At 40.0% G+C, this 16,307-nt stretch overlaps 1 protein-coding gene across 6 annotated transcripts in view; it reads right to left on the reverse strand.

Moving 5' to 3' along the window:
* The window catches only part of bahcc1b (BAH domain and coiled-coil containing 1b), a 194,720-nt gene that overhangs the window by 31,239 nt on the left and 147,174 nt on the right, over positions 1-16,307 (reverse strand). For all 6 annotated transcript variants that reach the window (XM_073918670.1, XM_073918668.1, XM_073918669.1 and 3 more), the window contains 5 exons: positions 14,224-14,420; positions 13,351-13,705; positions 10,916-11,707; positions 1,929-2,086; positions 159-295 (listed from right to left, as the gene is read on the reverse strand). In XM_073918670.1, coding sequence (XP_073774771.1) covers positions 159-295; positions 1,929-2,086; positions 10,916-11,707; positions 13,351-13,705; positions 14,224-14,420 — 1,639 coding nt within the window. The remainder of the gene's footprint in view (positions 1-158; positions 296-1,928; positions 2,087-10,915; positions 11,708-13,350; positions 13,706-14,223; positions 14,421-16,307) is intronic.

The following is a 16,307-nucleotide window of genomic DNA, read 5'->3' on the forward strand; positions in this document are numbered from 1 at the left end:
AGGGGACTAGAGAAAGACTGAGAGTGTGTGCGTGCTAAAAGATCGAAGAGAGAGTTCGATCTATCCATGCATGTGCGCAAAAGGCTTTTGAAAGGTGTGCAGAGTGCATTTCTATGTGGAGGGTGTGTATTTGTGAAAGTGGTCTGCGGTTTGCTCACTGGTGGTCATGTTTTCTCTGTAGCTTGGCCAGCTCCCTCTGTTTTTCCTTGTAGCGCCGCTGCAGTTCTGCCAGCCGCACACGCATCGCTAGCTCCTCCTGGTCCAGCGTTTCCATGGTAGCCTTAACAGGACACACCTACACATGGAACAAATAATCTCAGCTAACAGCGTCTAAATGCCTGTCAGCACTGTGTCATTCTGGCTGATCTGCTTTTTTTATTGAAGAGCACAGTCGGAGATATGTTAAATAATGTTCACAATACTCTTTTCCATACACTGAAAGCATTTATTTGCTTTCTGAAAATGTCTGAACAACACCAATAGTATTTTTTTACTGATTAATACGGTGTAAAAAAATGTTACAGTAAAAAATTTTCCCTTTTACACTAAAATATTGCTAAATTTATACTTTTTAAAAGTGAATAAATGGTTTTGCACAGTTTACAGTGAAACAAGCGAATTGATCAATCCCATATCTAATTATGGTCTTTGTACTGCTGCATTTACTGCTTATTGAAACACTGAAAACACTGGATCATAAGTTGCTGTGTTTGTGTTTTGCCAAGTCATAGTACAATTTGGTTTTATTTCAGTTAAACCTGGAGCTTTAAATTGACATCATGTATTTTGAGCAAAATATTTATGTTACAGCTTTATTCCAAATTGAATTAAATAAATTTATTTCCTCAAAATTCTACACACAATATCGCCCATAATGACAATGTAAAAAAAATATTTATTTAAATTGTTGCAAATTTATTAAAAATAAAAAACCTAAAAAAGAGGGGAGAGAGGGATGAACTTTACTGAAGGACAACTATCTGTGCAGCAATCCACCAATCAGGCCTGTATGGTAGAGTGGCCAGATGGAAGCCCCTCCCCACCTGGAATTTGCCAAAAGCATCTGAAGGAGTCTCAGACCATAAGAAACAAAATTCTTAAATATTAACTTGAATGCCAGGCGTTTCGTTTGGAAAAAAAACAGGCACCACTCATCACCAGGCTAATATCATCCCTACAGTGTAGCGTGGTGGTGGCAGCATCATGCTGTGGGGATGTTTTTCAGCAGCAGGAACTGGAAGACTAGTCAGGATAGAGGGAAAAATGAATGCAGCAATGCATGAATGAGACATCCTGAATAAAAACTTGCATTAGAGTGCTCTTAACCTCAGACTGGGGCGACGGTTCATTTACCAGCAGGACAATGACCCAAAGCACACTGCCAAAATCTTAATGGAGCGGCTTCACAACAACTCGGTGAATGTCCTTGAGTTGCCCAGCCAGAGCCCAGACCTAAATCCTATTGAACATCTCTGGAGAGATCTGAAAATGGCTGTACACCGTCGCTTGTCATCCAACCTGATAGAGCTTGAGAGGTACTGCAAAGAGGAATGGGCAAAAATTCCCAAAGACAGGTGTGCCAAGCCTGTGGCATCATATTTAAAAAGACTTGAGGCTGTAGTTATGATGCCAAAGGTGCATCATTAACGTTTTGAGCAAAGGCTGTGAATACTTACGTACATGTGATTTTTCTTTTTTTTCTTTTTCTTTTTATAAATTTGCAACAATTTTAAAAACTTTTTTTTTCACTTTGTCATTATGGGTTATTGTGTGTAGAATTTTGAGGAAATAAATGAAATTAATCCATTTTGGAATAAGGCTGTAACATAAAAAAAATGTGGAAAAAGTGAAGCCCTATGAATCCTTTCCATGTGCACTGAACAGGCATGGCTACATATACAGTATAAATGAAAATGAGCTAAGTATACCGGTTCAGAGCGAGGCGTCCACTTGCATTTCTTGCGCAGATTGAGTATTCTGCGAAGAGGTGGGGTTGAGTCTGCTGGTATAGGCGGAGCCAGCTCCAAGGCCCGGGCGGCAGCTAAGGTTGCCAAACTTTGGAGATCAAAGGTCAACATGTCGTCATCTGCACAGAATAAGAAGAAATTAAGACAATAAAAGATACATCACATCATCTCCTCTTGCATAAGGTATATGCACAGCTAGTGTTTCTTCCCATACCAATAAACTTCCAGTGAATGGTTATTGTGACTTTTTTCTATTTATTACGGTTCCTATTCCTGTTCCTGTTCCTTTTACAGCATCCATGTTGTAATGTAAAATGTAATCAGTTAAACAGATTTTAGCATTGATTTGGCTGTTCAAGCGTTAAACGAGATAAAAAAGCCGTTTACATGTATGTGCCCATCAGGATCAGCAGGCTAGCGCTAAAGCTTTATTGAAAATACTGGGGTAAATAAATGTTTTTATTTTAAAGATATGAGAGGGAAATTTAATTAAATGCAGTGCATTCTTGTACATTCGGAGACACACTTTATATCATATATCAATCAGGCAGTGAAGAAAACAGACCTTAAACGAATTGATTTTGTAACTACATACAGTTCATGAGAAGTGTTTGACCCAGAATACTTTTTTTCATAATAACATTTTCATGTCTTTCTGCATACATCTGCATATACACTATTACAATAGTAGAAGCAAAAGTTACAGGAAGATATCTGTCTAAGGATATCCAATCCTGATTGGACAAGGATGTCCAATCCTGTTCCTCAAAGTCTAACTTCCTGCAGAATTTGGCTCCAACAAGCAACCCTGGGAGTTTCTAATAATCCTCAAGATCCTGATTAACTGGTGCAGATGTGTTTAATGAGATTTAAAGCAGATCTGAAGTTGATTTCAAAACAAAGCACAAACTCCAAGGTGCAATTATTAAAGCGATAATCACTCAAAAACGAATTTTCAATCATTATATACAAACAGTATATTTCTGTTATTCCAAAATTGTGACTTTCTTTGTACTGCAGTACACAATATGATTTTTTTTGGAAAAGAGATTTCAGAATTTTGTTTTCTTTTGTCTTCTGCAGAAGAAAAAACAGAAGTAAATTATAACCGCATCTCAATGAACTAAATATATGTATATATAAATTATATAAAGGGTGACATGGTGGCTCTTTTGTTAGCACTGTCACCTCACAGAAAGAAGGTTGCTGGTTCAAGCCCCGGCTGGGTCAGTCAGCGTTTCTGTGTGGTGTTTCTTGCATGTTTTCTCCGTTTTAGCATGGGTTTCCTCCGGGTGCTCCGATTTCCCCCACAGTCCAAAGACATGCGCTTTAGGTGAATTGAATAAATAGGCTGAATCGTATGTGTGTGAATGAGAGTGCATGGGTGTTTCCCAGTAATGGGTTGCAGCTGGAAGGGCATCCACTGCATAAAACATATGCTGGATAACTTGTTGGTTCATTCTGCTGTGGCCAAATTTGCATATTGGGTATACTCTGGGTAGTATGTGAATATTATTGTTGTCTGAGCTACAACAGGATGTGATCATGTTTTTCTGACCATTTTCAAATATGTTTTGTGTGCATTTAGCAGGAATCACCAGAGACAGATGTTATTAACAGATGCAAACAGAGGCCTGTGTCTCTCCATGTATATTCAAAAGTGACCTAGCAAAACAGACATCCAGTCTGTCCCAGAAGATGCGAGCGGAAAAACCTGTAAAGGCGCAAAAAAAAAGGAGAGTGGAAGAAAGAGAGAGAGAGACAGAGAGAGAGAGAGAAAGAGGAAAGCCTCAAACGGTACAAAGCCGCCTCTAAGCACGCCGCTGTTTCCTGACAGCACTTTGTGCTTTCAGAGGCTGAATGAGCAATGATGATAGCTATTAACCAGAGAGCTTATCTCTGTACATGAGGCTTAGATGCCAGGAGCCATGTTACAGAGAGAAAGAGAGAGAGCGAGGGAGAGGGAGAGATGAAGAAGGGCGAATTCTCAACATTTATCACTGTCATTAGGGCAGGCCACATGCTCAGTCTCCACTCAGCCAATGAGGCTTGAATATTCATGACAGCCAGAGCTGGCCTGGGGATACTGAGAAGACTGCATGAGTGTGTATGTGTGAGTGTCTGTGTCTGTGTTAGCGGGCGGCCGTGGCTCGCTATTTTGTTGCGTCATGGCAAGGCAGGGGCACAGTATGCGATCGGCGAGTAGAGAGACTGAATAGAGGGGAAAATGGGAGGCAGGGAGGGGAGAGAGGCAATAAGAAGTAAAGTGTTTATTGAGCTATCTATTTATTCGCAAACATCCCCTCATTACTAACATGGAAAGAATCCAATTTTCTCCTCCAAGGGGATAGCGCGGTGCACGAGCAGACCTGCGCGCAGAGGCCAGAGAGCAGGAGATCAAAACCCAAAGAGAGGACAGGGGAAGAGGAGGGAGAAAATGATGAATCTTAGAAAAAAATGTCAGATCTCATTCACCACAAATTTAAAAGGATAAATTATCATATATATATATATATATATATATATATATATATATATATATATATATATATATATATATATATATATATATATATATATATATATATATATATATATATATATATATATATACATATTTTTTTAATAAAGCCTATTTTGGGGATCATTATAGGTTTTAAATTACTTTTAACTTTAACACAAAGCGCTTATATCACGAAAAGCTGAAAACACAGCAAGATGTAACAGTCGGAGGCACCCGTCTAGCACATCTACAAAAATGACTTGTGCGAACAAAGTAAGAGTTTCCTTTTGCTCTAACATTTTGCTATATACTTCTCCGCATTACTCTCAAAGGTAATTCTCATTATAAACGATGACATAAAAATTGCTGTATATATGTGCTATAGTTTAAGTGTATACACACACACACACACACACACACACACACACACACACACACACATATATATATATATATATATATATATATATATATATATATATATATATATATATATATATATATATATATATATATAATTTTATTAATAACTCATTTCTAATAACTGATTTATTTTATCCTTGCCACGGTGGCAGTACAGAATACTTGACTAGATATTTTTCAAGACACTTCTATACAGCTTAAAGTGACATTTAAAGGCTTAACTAGGTTACTTAGGTTTACTAGCCAGGTTAGGGTAATTAGGCAAGTTATTGTATAACTGGTTTGTTCTGTAGACTATTGAAAAATAAATTGCCTAAAGGGGCTAATAATTTTGTCCATAAAATGGTATTTAAAAATTAAAAACTGCTTTTATTCTAGTCAAAATAAAACAAAAAAGATTTTCTCCAGAAGACAAAACATTATCAGACACACTGTGAAAATTTCCTGAATCTGTTAACCATCATTTGGGAAATAATGAAAAAAGAAAAAAAAAAATCAAAGGGAGGCTAATAATTCTGACTTTAACTGTACATACAGTGCTCAGGATAATTGAGTACACTCCATGTTGAAAATTTATACTTGAATCCATTTCTCCGTGAATTTAGGCAATGTATTTTGGTGCATTTAACAAAATAGATTTATTAAACAGATATATTTATTAAAATCATATTTTAGTCACCAAACCTACTTAGAAATTGAAAGATAATACAATTAAATTTAATCAAAATATTGAAAAAAAAATTTACAACCTACAAAATTTCAACTCAGTTTTTCCATTTTTTGCTTCTCTTGATTTTTCCTCTTTTTAATTTTTTAATATTTTGTCTATAACATATAAATGTGGCTGTACTAGTTTTTGGACCGTTATCGTAAGTAATTTTGTAAGATAAGCTCCAGATTTGGCTTCAGTTCTGACTGATCTAATGTATTTGCACAAATATAATATTGTATAGCTTCCTGTTGCAAATATGAATTTAAAAGAGAGATTTGTGAGGGACGTACTTATATATGCTGAGCACTGTATGTCAACTATTTTTAATTTCCATTAATATTAATTAAATACTTCAATTACTGAATATCCAGAGGAAATGAAGCTGCTAAACAGACCATTTCCCACATTCTGTCCATATCTACACACATTTCATATATATATAATCCTACCACAAAAAAATAATAGCGATTGGACCTTTTTAAGCACTTTTTTGGGCTGCATGACTTTATTACCATTGCTATGTAGTTCAACAATATCTCGTTGTTAATTTTGACAATGACAATAAATTTACAATCAAATGTGATGGAGAATTTACTCCTACACCTATTTTACTCCTTTTTCAACATTTAAGTTAAGCCTTTTGTGTCTCCAGAATGGGTCTGTAAAGTTTTAGCTCAAAACACCCATCAGATTATTTACTATACCTTTAGAATATTGCAATTTTCAGCTCTCAGCATCCTGTAGCTGTTTTTATTGCCTGTGCCTTTAATGCTAGTTCTCCACACCCACTGTTTCTACGTGCCTGTCTGAGTGTGCCTAAATCTACGGCATCGTCAGATAAACAGCACAGTGACAGAAATGAAGGAAGCAGATCTTATATAACAATTGTGAGAAATACTAGAGTAAGAACTTTCCCAATGATTATTTGATGTATTTGTTGTGGAGTTAATTCAAGTCTTTCGATAAGTCACACACAATGTCATTACAAAGTTCATGCACACAAACACAGACACACACACACTATCCACTGCTGTATTGACATCCTTTATGTTAATGTACAAAATAAATCTGATTTAACGCCCACAATCCGGGATTAAATCGTCTTCTTTTATAATTGTACTTACACACGGCTGTTGTAATGAAGTAAAGATGAAATCGATGTAATTTGAATAGTTTTAAACTTGTAAAATTCAGTCTTGATCACATTTGATGATGATTGATGATCACAGATCGCTGAACAGATCTTTTAATCCTGATTGCTTTGCGCATGTCCTGTCTTGTTGATATGATTATACGCATTACTACAGAGACATGTTAATATGCGACTGACAATCAATTCGGTGGGTGGAGAAACCACACTTCTACTCATCACACATCACTCCAATATAAATGTGGACACACTTTACCTACACACAGTTCTGTCCAAACAGCTTACAAAAGATGATTTACATCATAGATGATCTTTAATTATAAATATTATTTTATTAAAAAATATTATGAATAAAATAAATTCTAAAATAGGCTTGATTTCTTCAAATAATTATGAGGCTAAATATGTGGCCTGGACATATGCTTAAAAAAGGGTGGGGGATGTGAATGACAGGTTGTACCTGCTTTAAAAGGAATTATAACTGCATGAAGAAAATCTCTCAACTGAAACAGAAAGTGAGTAAGAAAAGTGAAGAAAACGAAAAAAAAAGAAAGAAAGAAAGCTGAGCAAGACTGGATTATGGTGGTCTGGGAGGGTCTTCAGTTTCCCACCTGGCTGAAATCATTGTGCCACTTTTAGCCCTGTGGTGGTCTTTTTGAAATCGATGCCCATCGCCCCTGCTGTAATGAGAGCGGTGGGGACTGGAGCCATGGAACGGCAACATGGATAGAGTGATAAAATGAAAACAAGACGTGCAAGAGGGATGGAAAGCTGAGGCTTAAAAAAGAAATGAAAATGAGAGAGGGAAGGAGAGAAGAGAGATAACGCTCTCTGAGAGCATTTAAGAGACATCTGAGGAAAAAAAGAGCGGTAACAGTGGTTTCACTGACCAATCAATAACAACTACCAACAATACTTCAAAGAACCTCTCAAAATCTATATAATTTTATCACGTTATTTGTCCGTACTTCACAATGCCCAGAACACCGCAAGGAATGTTAGCAGAGCACCCGAGACGTCTGCCATAGATAAGGATGCTTGAAATCAAATCTGTAAATCACTGAAGAGTAAACCCAATCACATATGAAATCTTTAGCTGGCGAGAGACCGGGCCCTGACAGCCCGCGTGGCCACCTCACCTCCAGTTCTTTAATAATTCAACGGCGGGTGTGTTTATTGATGACTTCTCCCCCGCTGCAAAGAGCTTCATCATATTCTCTTATTAGTCCCTTTAGTGCAGCTTGCTTAGACAAGAATTACACAGCAGATTACATCCCTATAATAATATGGGTGGAAAATGCGCACACTCACACACGCATACAGTTAAAAGGACGCACAGCGCCAAATGCGGTTGGACTTTTTTTTTCCTGTGCAGTGCGAGTGTTGGGGATTTCTCAGCTGCTAGAGAATGCTGGCGTAAATAAAAACATCCTTTGGCAGGGAGACCCTAAACGGTCCCTGGAAAAGCAACAAGCCTTTACAACAGCACTCACAACAATGGGGCCTAATTAGCCGACAAAAACACTGTCGTCCTGAGAGGAAAAAGATCAGCTGTTTTTACTATTTCATCAACTTCGCACTGAGGGACTCTGAGAGCTGTGGGAAAGCGCTGGGGCTTTTTTCCATCTAAAATGAGGCTTATAAAAGTGATCAAACAGGTTTGAGGAGCAGGGGCAGGGGAGCCGTCCCTCAGGAAGAGTGAGTGGACACAGTCCAATACGGCAGACCCGGGGGGAACTAGCTATCATTAGAGCTGCCTTTTAAGACAGGCTAAAGCCCTTTAAAAACACAGCCCCCTCCTCAGTGCTCCATCTTAGTCTCTCCCACAGGAAGTGCTGAGCCCCAAAAGGCCGAGAAGCATTTGATCTGTAGGCAGGAAAAGAAGGCAGAAGCACAAGCTAGCACACAGTCGAGTGAGAGTGTGTGTGTGCGTGTGTTCCAATGAAAGTGGAAAGCTGGACGGTCAGCTGAGAGTTAGCGTTTGTGTGTATTTCGGTGTGTGTCTGCACACATTGTCAGGATGGCGGTATTGGGGAGGTGGTGGGGGAGCTTTGTTATCTTTCCTTCACACAAAGCCTGGAGATCTGGTTGGACTGAAAACCCTATTTTTTGCACCTCTTTTCATGCTGGAAAAAAAAAATGAAAGCCTCCGTCACAGTCTTCCCCTGTTGCCTGTATCACAGAGCTACAAGACCGCTCATGCAAATCACTGATGAGGAATTAAATTGTGTATGATTGGCTGTGCTTTCGATTGTGAAAGAACAGAATGGCCATATCTCTGGCCCTTTTTAACTACCTTTTGTAAACCTGTTGGTGCTGGAAATGCTACAGGATGGACAGCCTTCTGAACCTGTGGGAGTTGATGAGGTGCATGTTGGGAAGGATGAAACTAAATGAAATTGGGAAACAATTAAAGGTGCAGAAGGTGATTGTCTTCAGAAACATTTTTTGTTGCGCTGGTTAAAATTCTCTTTACATTCCACTAGCACTGATCGAAGCAAATGATCTAAATGTATTTACATGCATTTTCATATTTTGGGTAAGGCATACGACTAAAAAAGATCATCCAATTAAAATGTGTAACGATTCCCATGATTCTGATATGTAGCCCAAACTGTCTGTCAACAAATGTAGATTTGTACATGTGCGCACCCGTTGATGTAGATCTGCTGTTTGCTTTCGGCAGATTTTGTTGTTTTACGAATGGGTTTTATGTACAGTAGTGTTGTTCAGCCACTGAAATCTTCCGTCGAATGGTCGATGTGACTATTTTCAATTTCATAAGGGACCTTTTACAGCATTAATAATGTAGATTTTCCTTTAGTTTAACAACAGAACATCAGTGAATAGCGCTATTCCGCCTAGCTTGCTTTACTGAGCTGAAGTTGGTTTTATATTGACATTGGTTCATTTTTTAACAATAACTGTAACGCGCTCCCTATATTGTTCACAATGCTACTCTGAATATTCGGTCTGAAATATCTTGTAAGTATGGCTTTGTAATAAGTGTAATTCCTGCAGTTTACTGGCCAAGCACCATAGTCCCTTTAGGACAAAGCATGTGAGAGAGTAAGACCAGTGATCCTTGCATGCATGAAATATTGCACATCATGACAAGTTTTGCTTGCTACTAAGGGTGTCACGATCCTCCAAATCCTCGATTCGATTACATTTTCGATTCTAAAGTCATGATTTGATTCGATTTTCGATTATGAATAATTAATTCATTAATGACCAATTAATTATTTGTAGCCTACCGTTTAAACTACCTGACCTGCATGGTCTTTGTTTTACCCATAAACAAATCATACAGTAAATGAATAAAGGCAAGATACACACATAATTACTACCTGTCAATCACTTTTGTCTGCGGGACTCGTGAATAGGCAGTGATCTGTGTCGTTATATTGGCGTCGGTAAAAAAGACGCACAACCAACAGGAACCAGTCAACAGTATCTGAGGTGTTCGCTAAAATGACTAAGTACAAGTGAGTGAAAGATTGAAGCAGTCCTCTGACTGCCTGGACCTGCTGTCTCGAGCGCATGGCTGTGTGTGCGTCTGTGTCTGTGTTATCACGTGATGTGCATTTTCAGAGGTAGAGAGGAAGGATGGCTCATAAAGTGCACATTCGTGATGTCAGGAGGCATGGTTTTGGACAGCAGGGGAGGGACTGTGTTTTCAAATCTATTATGCTAAACGGTAAGCATTATGGCAGAAAACATACTGCACCTTCAAGGCTCCCTAAAAGATTTAAAATAAATAAATTGGAGGATCGCAAATAATGTCTCTAACATGTGATGGGCTTAAAACCTGCCACTTTCAAATAACTTGCATTCAGTTCTGCCACCATCCAATCCAAATAACAATAAGAAAGGAAACAAGATGCATGTAACCATAACCCTGCCACTTTTGATCAGCTAGAACATTAATAAATGTGCAAACAAAAATATACAGTACAGGGCAACTTAACCCTTTCATTAACCTTTTTGCACAATATGAACCTCATTATTATCCTATATCAGTTACAAAATCTGGAAAATCATTGTACACTTGCATAGAGATTAAAAAACGAGTAACAATTAAGAATTGAACAATGAACAGTCCATATTCACAATTCTGATAATCTCAGTACTGTGTGCACGTGTATGCTTGTCCTTACCGTTCTCTCCTGTGTTGTTCCTCTGCTGTTGGGATTGTTCCAACTCTGCCAGTTCACTCAGTAATTCTATGCCATAATTAGGTGCCACTGCATTCCCCGACACTGGTACAGACATTGCCATGCGTGCATCTCGTGTAGCACATAGTGCTGCTGCGATGAGCAGCTCCAAACTCCATATGCAGCTCCCAGGGTACTGATTCCCCAGATCAGAGGGCACAGGGCAGGGGGACAAAGGTGGAGTGGATGAGTTAGTGGGAGGTGTGCACCCATCCTCAACAGTCCTGTCTAGGTCATGTTTGGTAGGCTCCACAGACTGTAAATTCTGTGTGGTGGTCAAGGGAGCTATCATGGGAACTTGTAGGTCCATATCCCGCTCATTGTTTTCTTCAGCTGGTGCTGGGCTAACTATTCCACATGTTTGGCTGTTGGGTATCGCGGTTGCTTTGTCTGAAAACGGCTCTGCGACAGAGGTGTCAGAGGTGGGGCAAAGAGAAGTTTGGGAAAGAGTGGCATCCACCTGCCCTTCATCCACCTGTCCATCTTCTTCTATCACTCCACCCTCCTCCTCTACATCCTCTATTTCCTTGGATATTCTAATGGGAGAGCCGACTCCAGTGTGGCACACAGGCTCCTCCCCTTTGGGTGAAAGTGGGTGTGGCCGGGGTGCAGGTTCAGCAGGTTCTGCTTGCTCCGCCTCCAAGTCTGCATGCTCAGCCAATTGGACTTCTTGAGGGGAGGGTCCACCCTTGTAACCCATGGCAATGGCAGGGTAAGTGTAGCCAGGAGGGAGATCTACAAGACAAAAATGAGAATAAAACTGATTGAGTGTTTCCATAAACATTGATGTTGGTTTGGGCTCCTCAACCTTGTTTGAAGTCACTCTATTACAAGCATAAAGATTTAACTGCTCCTGAAACACACTTCAGCGCACAGCGAACCAGCAAGCCATTACCATTCATTTGTAATACACATCACAATATGACCTTGTCAGTTAAGGGGCACGGCCCCCTGCCGCTGAAGTGCAGAGAAGGGTGATATATATGCTGTATACAGAAGCATTAGCGACAGTGTGTACCATTCGCTCCGTTTATCTAGTATAACTCACACTCATAATGGAGCCGGCGCCATAAAGGCTATGGCACAGGCATGAGCGAATTTTCCATGAATATTGAATTATGTTCAAGTTGTTATGGATGCAGTGTGTGTGAGAGAGAAAGAGTGCATGGAGGAATGTTTGTGTATAAATTAGTCTTTAAGTGAAAGTGTGTATTTGTCTCGTCTGGCACACGAGTGCAAACAATTGGACAGGGAACATTGCGTGAATGAAAGAGCAAGTACGTGTGAGTGTATATGAGATCTACAGTGTTGCTCGGTATATTGATGACAGCATGGTGTCTTGGTGTGATTGCACAGCCAGTCCTGTCACCTCAGCATTGTGTTATTGATGGTATCCATCCGCCAGATGAATGCGTATCCCTCCGCCAGCCAGCACTCAAGGACCTCTGAAGGATAAGAGAGGCCCTGTCTGCTGTCTCGCTGACCTCCCTACTGTTTCCTGTCTGTCTCTATCGCACCTACCTTGTATGGCGGGCCACTCCCCACAGCATCTGTGCTTTCTTGCACATTCAAATGTGTCACAAATGGATACAATAGTGTAAAGACACAAATACAAAGTGAAAAGTCAGTGCTTGCACTTCTATTCACATAACAGGATGATTGTCTTCAGTAATCAAAGGGCAACAAGTCCTTCAAAAGGCCCTGTGTATCTTATCTGCAACAAAATATCTCTCTCTTCTTTTGACTGTCCCTGTGGTCAGGGTCTTTTTCTATTCGGCCGTCTCCTCTTTTTTTCCTTCTCTCCTTCACTTCACTCCCTCTCCCCCAGGGGTTTGTGGAGCTAGACGCGATGGCAAGACCCTAACCTTGAGAATGAAATGAAATGTTCCAGCCTCTTTCCTCTAGTCGCTGTTTTTTATCCTGACGCAAATACGAGGGCATTGGGATAGGAAGCGAGCTAGATGAAAGCACTATTCTGGCTTTATTCTTTACTCTTTTCACCCTTTTTTAAAGAATTAATTATTGCTCCAAATAAACAAGTCCATTAAATTTTATAGTCGGACTCATGTAGAACACAAGCTATCATGAGTCCGACTTTAAAAAGTAATAGACTTATGATAACATAATATATGCCTTCAGTGATTTCCTGAAGATAAATACCAAAAAATAATGCAACTGGAATAACTAGAGCAGTCACCACTGTCGAGTTCATATGAAGTAAGAGATCGTGATGATATATGATGACGTGTGCAGGTCTTGCAGTGCTGTCCCATTTCTAGGGCTAAATTTTGAAGTCCTTCCCTTTGAGTAGAGGTACAAAAATATAATTGGGATTGGGCCTAAATAACATTTATGAATGGTGTCATTTTCCAACTCACCAGGCTCCAGTGATTGAGGGTAGTCCTGTGGTGGCTGGCCCTCACCCCTCTTGTCCTGGGACTCAGCAGGTTTTGGCAGGTGGTGGGGGGTGGAATGGGGGCTGAGCGCTGGGGAGCGAGGGGCAGCCACGGCCGGGCTGGGTTCAGGGCAGGGTGTGCAGGGCGTACTCTTGAGGTGGGACCGTGGGGCTGGTGAGCGACAGCAGGGTGAAAGACGAGAAGCACAGCCCCCAGGGGATGAGGAGGAGGGTGGAGGTTTAGGGGAAGGTCCAACGGAAAAAGGCTTGGTGTGTTTGGGTGCGTGGGGTTCAGATGGTCCCTCAACCAGATCGATCGGGGGATCTTCAGGTTTCCTCTGCAGAAACACAAGATATTTAAGAGACTACCAGCATACATTGTGAAGTCAAGCACTATGCATGTCAACATTATTCCTAGTTTTCACAACTGAAATGCAATAAATATGGACTTTAACATGGAGCTAGTTATGATTCAGTCGTCTCAGGTTTCTTACGTAAGGACATCCACCAGGGATGCAGTACAATGGGTGCTAATGATCCACTGTTCACTTGCATTCTGCTCTGCTTCTTTGTACAAAAGAAGTCAGATAAAAGCAGAAACCGGCCCCGTTCCTGAGAAGAATCCCACTCTTTCAAAATGTCCAACATTAAAATGCACTTTGAAAATGAAAGCTGGCCATTCTTTTGGCTAAAACTGCTATGAATTTCTGAGAGCAGGAATAACAGGCCTTTCGCAACCTCGGGCGTCCTGGGTAGGTCTGCTGAAAGACGCAGAGAAATAGCTGCTGGGAAATCACCTTGAGGTGTATGAGGAAGCAGGGCTAACCGTGTGTACAAATCCTCCTCCATGTGTTACCTGTGAGTGACTGTGTCTGTGCGCCAACTCCATAGCCTGTGCTGCACGGTGCTGCTGGTGCTGATGTTGCTGCAGCGCGTAGAGTTCCTGTTGCCGTAGAAACTGGGAGCGGGAATAGACTGCGGGATGCTGCATGTGTGAGGTGGGCCCTCGGGCTCCGTAAACAGGGGGCCACAGTCCCTGCTGCTCCATTACATCTACAGAGAGAAAGCGAGAGAGAGAAAGATACAGGAATGAGAAAAGTATGAACAAAGGTTTTTCTTTCGCCTCAAGGCAAGTCTCACTTATCGCTCTGAAGGCCTATTGATTTACGGCTATAAGATTCCACCCCTTTTCCGTCCCTCTTTTTTCACTCTCTTTTTTCTTTGCAAAAGTCATCCTCAGTCCCAAGGGTAAAAAACCCTCACATTTCCACATCTCTTTCCTCATCATGTTGTGCACTCAACCCGTGGGCAGAGAGTGAATGCAAACTTCCTTTTATCATCGTCTGCCCCATGCACTCACAGCTCGTCTGGCCATACCTCAGTGGATTAACGCAAAACGATGGTCACCAGTGAGCTCACCAGCTACACTAGCCTGATCTCTGGCTCATGAAAGCCGCAGTGCCAGTCAAGACGATTCAGCGCTGCTGTCTCAAACTGTCACATGAATGTGGCTCCCCTGACAAGACCTTCCTGACAGCCTGCTGAGAACGGCCAAGAGGGGTCCACTCCCAAATGGCTCACTCATTCACGAGAGCATGCGCTTGGTTATTAAGCCTGTAATAAGGGTTAGGTGATGGGTGTTGGCCTTAAAAAGGAGCACAGATGTTATACCCAGGGACAGACTTTTGAGGAGGGGAGACAGACACAGAAGCTTTAAGGTCACCTGTTGTCCTGGTAGAGCCCACAGGCCATCTGATACATACTGCATGCAAATAGCAAACTAAAAATGCCAACCAGAATGGTTAAAAGTTCTTCATCGTGTACATACTACTTCTACCTGTGCTTGTCATTTACTGATACAGTGTAAACTATTACACATAACTTATTGGACAAAAGTTAAACTGTCTAAAATAAACCCAGAAATTGATCTTATTTGTGACAGATGCCGACCAGATCCAGCTAAACTTAATCATACGTTTTGGCTTTGTCCAGAGTTGATTTCTTATTGGAAGTCAATTTTTAAATCAATCTCTAATGTTTTTCTTCTAAAAGTTGAACCAATGTCTTTTAGTGGCACTGTTTGGACTTAATCCTACAAATTTATCGCTGACATCTTTGCAGTCAAGTGTATTAGGCGTTTGCTTAATAATTGCGAAAAGAATTATACTACTGAACTGGAAAAAGCCTTCTTTGCCCAGCTACTTTCATTGGATGTTTGACCTGTTTATTCAAATAGAGAAAACTAGATATACAATAATGGCCAAACAGAAGATTTCTATACAGTTTGTTAACCTTTTCTGTTGTATTTTTTAAAAATTGCCTTATTTATTTAATGTAACTCGTCTTACATATCTAACCCTGTCTGTATCCGTCTTTTTTCTTGCTTTTGAATGATAAAAACTTGTCTAAGAGTGCATTAGAAAAAGAAATTGTCTGATATCTGACATTTAGCAGTAAAGGTATACTTATGTGTCATTTTTATTATTTTTAGTTTTTTATTTACTTTACTTATTTGTTATTGTTTTTTGTTTGTTTGCTTGGTTTTTCTTTTTTATTGTTGTTTTTGTTTATTTTCTTTATTTTCCTTGGAGTGTGGTTCAGAGAGTAAGGAATGTGTTTAATTACCGTCTAATATTTTTTTCTTTAATATTGTGAAATTAATGTATTATGGTTTGTCTTTCACTCACTTCTAATATGTCTCTGATTGAAAACACAATATAAAAGAGTTAAACTAAAATTGCCAACATTATGACTGGCTTATGCTAAATAAATGGAAACAAAGTTGAGTTTACAAGATACTGGCTTGAATCAGTGGGCACTTATGTTCTGGATGTTTAGGGCAACATGAATAACAGAATTAAGGAAAGTTATTGGAATTTGACTGGAGTGTTTTAAAAAAGACAATTTGGTCATCATTTACTTTACATTATAGTTTTTCGA

The sequence above is a fragment of the Danio rerio genome, chromosome 12, assembly GCF_049306965.1.
Source record: "Danio rerio strain Tuebingen ecotype United States chromosome 12, GRCz12tu, whole genome shotgun sequence".
NCBI classification, from domain to species: domain Eukaryota; kingdom Metazoa; phylum Chordata; class Actinopteri; order Cypriniformes; family Danionidae; genus Danio; species Danio rerio.